This window comes from Neltuma alba, unplaced genomic scaffold, assembly GCF_004799145.2.
Source record: "Neltuma alba isolate B1F8T4 unplaced genomic scaffold, ASM479914v2 tig00011778_pilon, whole genome shotgun sequence".
NCBI lineage: Eukaryota > Viridiplantae > Streptophyta > Magnoliopsida > Fabales > Fabaceae > Neltuma > Neltuma alba.
The window spans coordinates 207,777-214,181 of record NW_021636401.1 but is presented as its reverse complement, the minus strand read 5'-3'; the positions used below and the strand labels follow the sequence as shown (position 1 = coordinate 214,181).

General features: G+C 34.1%; 1 protein-coding gene across 5 annotated transcripts; it reads left to right on the top strand.

The window, feature by feature from the left end:
• Window positions 1–1,302: 1,302 nt before the first annotated feature.
• Window positions 1,303–4,546, top strand: LOC114717847 (uncharacterized). 5 transcript variants are annotated; one of them, XR_003737758.1, is made up of 4 exons: window positions 1,303–1,381; window positions 1,779–2,211; window positions 3,607–3,794; window positions 4,128–4,546. XR_003737758.1 is itself a non-coding variant. In XM_028903058.1 (3 exons), the coding sequence occupies exons 1-2, from the start codon at window positions 1,310–1,312 to the stop codon at window positions 2,202–2,204; spliced, it is 498 nt and encodes a 165-aa protein (XP_028758891.1). In that variant the 5' UTR covers window positions 1,303–1,309; the 3' UTR covers window position 2,205; window positions 3,607–3,638. The 5 variants fall into 5 exon arrangements, 3 of the variants coding, with proteins under 3 accessions (XP_028758891.1, XP_028758890.1, XP_028758889.1); XR_003737759.1 differs by having other exon boundaries at window positions 3,607–3,815; XM_028903058.1 differs by lacking the exon at window positions 4,128–4,546 and having other exon boundaries at window positions 1,779–2,205; window positions 3,607–3,638.
• The last annotated feature ends 1,859 nt before the right edge of the window (window positions 4,547–6,405 follow it).

The following is a 6,405-nucleotide window of genomic DNA, read 5'->3' as shown; positions in this document are numbered from 1 at the left end:
AAGCTTGAAATGCATGACTTGTTGCGTGACATGGGAAGAGAAATTATTCGTCAGCAGTCATTAGAGGAGCCTGAGAAACGTACTAGATTATGGTTTCATGACAATGTGTTGGATGTGTTAAGAGATAAAACTGTAAGAATATTTCTGAATGACTTAATTGAATTATTTCCTTATGTTTCTTATTATTCAATATGCTCTTATCTTTTTCTTGCCAATTGTAAACCTTTATCTTAATGATTTAATCACCAAAAGATTTTGTTTTTTGTTTGTTTTTATTTGGCAGGGAACAATGTCCATCAAAGGACTGGCTTTAAACTTGTCAATGAACAATTCATTGTACTTGAGTGCCAAAACATTTAAGAATATGAGGAGGCTTCGTTCTTCAACTTGATAATGTACAACTTATTGGAGATTATAGTTATCTATCAACAAATTTGAGATGGCTTTGTTGGCATGGGTTTCCCTTAGAAAGCTTGCCAATGAACTTCAATCTAGAGAAGATAGTTGCCATTGACTTAAAGTGGAGTAATCTTGTGAAAGTTTGGGAGAAGAGCCAGGTACTTACATTGAGTTCTTGGAATGAAACACTAATGACAGTATTTCTATTTGTTTCCATCTGTTATTTCCCTTTTATTATTATTTTTATTTAAACTATCTGCTTTTCACAGTTGCTGGAGGGTTGAAAATTCTCAACCTTAGTCATTCTCATTGCTTAATAGAGACACCTGACTTTTCAAAGATACCATATCTTGAAAAGTTAATACTCAAGATTGTCCTCGTTTGTCTATAATTCACCATTCCATTGGTGATCTTCAATATATTGTTATGTTAAATTTAAAGGACTGTAAAAGCCTCAGCCACCTCCCGAGAAGTGTATATCAATTGAAATCCTTGAAGACCCTCAATCTCTCTGGTTGTTCAAAGTTTGAAAAGCTAGAAGAAGACATTGAACAAATGGAATCTTTAACAACTTTGATGGCAAATCAAACTTCTATGGCTCAAGTTCCTTTCTCATTGTTGAGACTGAAAGTATTAAATATGTGTCTCTGTGTGGCTATGAAGGATTATCACGTGATGTATTTCCATCTCTTTCTTTGTCTTGGATGTCACCATCAACACATTATTCAAAGTCATTGTCGCAAGCATTTTGGTCCATGCCAGCTTTAATTAGGGGTCTATCACATCCTTTATCTTCAAGAAGATATGAAACATCAGAAGCAAGACCGAGCACATCTCAGGTTTCATGCCAAAATGCTCCGGCATTACTTGAATTTCATGATCAAGTTCACAGAGAAAGTCAGAAACATTGATGAGTTCTTTGATTATTCCAGTAGGGCAGTTCAACAAAATTACAGATGCCCTTCTAAAGAGTATTTCAAAGGTATTTCTCTCTATCTTAATTAATTCTCTCTCTTATCTCATATGCATAATCTTTTCAATACCGGGAGGGCACGTTTCTGCCATACATGTTTAACTATCTATGAGTAAATGTTCGAGAGTTGAAGGTACAACAATATAAATGTGCTTTTATCGGTATTATATTTTTATAGTAATGCTAGATCATACTTTTAGTAAATATGTTGTTTTTGTGTGCGTAAATGTACGTGGCATAGTTAACACTATATTTACCATTTATCCCTGTGACAAACCTGTTTGCCATGTATTAAACATTGAGGTTTTTGATTTGCTTAGAGTGTCAACTATTCTTGTGAATATTATTTTCCATATTTTCTAGATTGATTGAATGGGAAGACTCTTTCCTTGTGTTCTTGGAATAGGGAAGGAATGGAGGGCTTCACTATTGTCCTCCTAAAGAAAATTATCCTGATTGGTTAGTTTTTGAACATGAGGGATCTTCAGTGTCATTTGAAGTTCCTGAAGTTTCTGGTCATAGCTTAAAGGGAATGGTCCTCAGCGTTATCTATTCATCTCTTCAAGGTAGCATGGTATCTGTAAACTCTATTGGTCTCATGATAAAGAATTTCACAAAGGCTACCATGCATTTCTACGAGCAAGAAGTCACAATAATTACTTCTGCCAATGAAGAATGGCAGAACATAGTATCTAATTTGGAGCCTGGAAATGAGGTGGAAATTGAAATCAAGTTTGCATACAAACATATTGTGATGAAGAAGACTGCAGTTTATCTTTTATATGTTGAAGAAACTGACAAGCTGATCCCTCTAGATGGCATTCAATCATAAGGTTAAGGTACATTTGTTATCTTTTAGTTAATTGGGATTGTTATGATATAAGATTCTCTTACTTATTTTTTAAATCTAGTATGACTTTTTTTAGTTTTGTTTGAAGGATAGTGCTTCAAGCTCAAGGGTTCATTTAAATAAAACGCAAGTGTTCTCCCAAAAAAAAATTAAGTGAAGAGTGATAGGTTTAAAGGTTTTCTTATTTATGTTTTTCATCTTTTATGTCATTTGTTGCAGAAAGCAAAGAAACACACGTCTTGTCCTGTTCCATCTCTTATATCATACATAATACTCTCTTTATCACTTTCATCCTGTGTTATGAATATCTATTTACATAGTTCATGATAATTATAACAGTGCAATTACATGCTGACTTTGCGTAGTTCCATGTTGCTGACTTGATATTAAAATGGCGATATGCTGGTGACCAATTTTGCTACCTCAAATGAAGCTCTTTGTTTGAAAATGTTTGAAGATGACCATGTCAGAATTTCACACTGGTTTCTACTAAACATATCCAGTCTTGAGCCCCTATTTGTCTCTAACGAAATTCTTTCAAGGAGGTATTGTATTCCAAGGTGAAAGACTATAGATCAGAAAAGCCAATTTGAAATGAGAAAATGACACAAAATTTTGATAATGGGTTGCATAAAACACCATCATCTATGTAATGTAGGTAGGATTCCAAACGGACAAAATGTTGGAGGTTTTTGAATATTTGTAATTGAAAATATTGTTCAAATTTCTTTTTTTTTTTTAATTTCTTTTTCCTTCTTTTTTTGGTGACTTTTATGGTTAATTTATTGAATCACCTCTTCAACAGCATGAGGGGACTGTAGTCTTTTTGAGCAACTGGGGCAGAAAAGGGACACGAGACTGGAGATGCAATTCCATTCGACGCCTTAGGAATTTTAAAGCTAGCTAGAACTATAATATTTCTTAAGGATCAAAATATTTTGCTCTAGGAAGTTCTCAAAAATTTCCATTATTAGTCAAAGCTTTAGTAAGGTGGTCTTTGAGAATGAAGATGTTAGAGATGGCTTTAGTAAGATATTCTTCATTGAGTTTCCGCTACTAATTTTGGTTCTTAAAATTTAAAATTAAATTCAGGTGCTGATTTGAACTTGTCGAATAATTGCCTATTCAAATCCTAAAATCTTTACCTGCTGATTTTCCTCCTTTGTTTCGTTCTACTATTGTTTCTACTCTTGAACATTGAGGTCCTCGATCTGTTTTATTTGCTTCTAGCCAGTTTCTTGATTAAATACTGGTGTACAGTACACAAAAGACTACGTTGTTCTCTCTCTTCTTTTCTGGGTTACCATAAAATTCTTATATGCTCATCCCTGTTACTGATCACAAATAGGAGAATTTGTTAAATTTTGGAGTACATCTTCTGTAGGTGAATTATCTTTAGAAGAAAACCACTACCATAAAAAGAACTTGTTTCCCAGCCAGTTAAAGGACCAAGCACTTCAACAATGGAAGCTGAAAGTACAGCCTAAAGTGAAGCATTTCCTCTGGCAGCCTAAAGTGAAGCATTTCCTCTGGCATGCCTGTCACAATAGAGAACTGGTGCTCTACTAGAAGGTCTTCTCAATTGTGGCTCAGGTATGGAAAATTTTGAAATTATTTTCTCTTATGCAACTGGTTGAACTATACTTGGTGTAATACTCAGCTAGGGATCGTCTTCTCCAATGTGCTGGTATATTTAGAAACTACCTTGTTCTGGGCGTAATGATCTAAACCAACTGACCCCATGTGGACTTTATGTGCGGCCAGTGATAGTTTGAACGACGTATTGATTATTCAAGTGATTTGAAAGCTATTTTATGGTGAATTAAGAGGGTTATCTAACTTTTGAGGTTGACTTTGTTGTAAACAGTGGTCTAGTTGTTCATTTTGTGTTGTGTGTGACTCTAGGTGACCCTGAGCAGTGCACGGATGCTACCAGACGATGACTCATGGATAGCTCAATTCTGTGTTTCCTTCTAACACAAGTACTGTAGATGCGAAGTGGCCTCTTTCTTGGCCTGTGAGCTCAAACTGAATACTTATGCAGCATTTGGCTTTAGTTATCTCAAAGCGTGAAGCTGCTTTCTGCTATATATGCTGCGGCACTTGCTTTTAGGACTAAACCAAATAATTTGGTCTGTGATAAAGCTTTAGTTGAAACTGATTGTAGTTTTCTAGTTGATTTTGTAAAGGGTCATATTACAGGGCCAGGTTTTATCTTAGTTCATTAGGCCCCAATGTAGCAATTTGGTAGCAGATTGATCAGAAGAGAAGGCAAAGGGGATGTGAATTTTTGGGTGAATGAATCTGTTTTATGAACCAGTTAATCATGCGCTATTCTATCATCTTACACAATAATGGACTGTAATTCATATTGCTTGTTTTTTATTAGAAGTCATGTTCATGTGAGTTTGTTTGGATGGGGAGAAAAGTTGAGGGGGGGGGGGGGAATGTAAGGATAGAAAATGGTGAGAGAAAAAAATTAGGGAAATAATGTAAGGATACAAAATGCAGTTTGATTGACAGGGTAAAAATGTCACAATGATAACATCTTTGCAATAGGATATATTATGTGTCATGTTGTTATCTCTGGCAAAGTAAGTTAAAGGTAAAAATCGTATTAAAATTAATACCATAAAATAATTTTAAATCCAGTGCACAAAAAATTTAAATTCAATTTATTTGTCATGAACACATTTTTCTACCGAAAAATCAAAATGGATAATTTTTAAAATAAAATATAACAACTTAAAATAATCAAACCAAATGTCATCTATAGATGTCAGTAAAACAAGACGGGATGAAAGACAATTTGACCACAAAAAAAAAGAAAGAAAAGAAAGTGATAGGTCCTGTCTATTATTTTCTCTCCTAATTGTTTAAAATTTTCTCTATTTTTTTCTTCCTACGTTTTCTTCTGACCTTCCAAAATTTCGGACTTTGTGAATGTGAATGGAGATATTTTTGCCAATTGATATTTTTTTTTAAACGTCAATAAATGATAATCAAAATTAGTACTACCTCGTCCCAAATATAAAATTCACTAAAATTGTATTCTCCTTAATCATCATTATCTTCTTCAGTTCCTAGAGATCCTTTCTCCTCCGAAAATTTCCCTGAGCAACACGACGTATGGAAATGGGCCGTTGGAGGAAAAATGTAAAGTGGATTCAGCAGAAGACATAATGATTCTTGTGGGCTTATCAACTTATGTCGTTGCCTATTAAAAGGTCGGGCCGATTCATTCTCTTAACATTTTAAGCCCACTTGATTTATACATATGAAGCCGAAAAGGACCCTTGAACATGCTTCTTCCCAACAAACATCAGAAAATGGATGTGACGATATAAATATAGATATTTATCAAGAAAATAATGAACAGATAATTAAATAATTTAATACAATGAAGTGGAGAACTTGTAAGTCGTAAGGTTCTGTTCATTACATAAAAAAGATATAAACTTGGAGTAGAATTTTTTTTTTTTTTAAGCTAAACTGCTTTTACATGTTTAGGATGCTTGCGTATGGACTAATTGGATGAGAAAAATTAAGAAAAAGAAATCTTCTTCTTGTTCAATCAATGGCGGGCATCGAAGAGAATTAGATTCAGAATCGTGCCTGGGTTCACAATTTGGCTGTCTCGTCAAAAGACTTTTATCTCCTATTTTTGAAAAGATCTTAACTTGGATAATGAATTATTGCTCCTCACAGTTTGTCAAGAGGGACTTGGTAAAGGTTATAGGTTACAGAAAATTCCCTTGCTAGTTACTAGAACAAGTTCTAGTCAAATATCATTGCATAATACCTTTCTATCTTGGTTAGTATTAATGTAGATATTTATCCGGTCAAAGTTTGTCAAGAGTGACTTGGTGAATACTAGAGAGGAGGTCTCGGAGGGGGAAGAAAAAGCTACATAGGTGTTAGTCCCATCTTTTTTATCTTGTTTTTTTTTTTCCCCCAGTAGGTCTTAGTCCCATATGCGCCTTAAGAGGTTGCCATAGGTATATTTTGCATTATTAACGATCAAATGAAATACCGTTGGCACCAAAAGAAAAAAAAAGAAGAAAATATCACTGAAAATTTTGAGAAACAAAAGATGTGAAATCAATTAGAAGAATAAGTAACCATACTTGCGTAATTGGTGCCTAAAATAAAGAAAATAAACATACTTGCGTAGTTTTGTGAG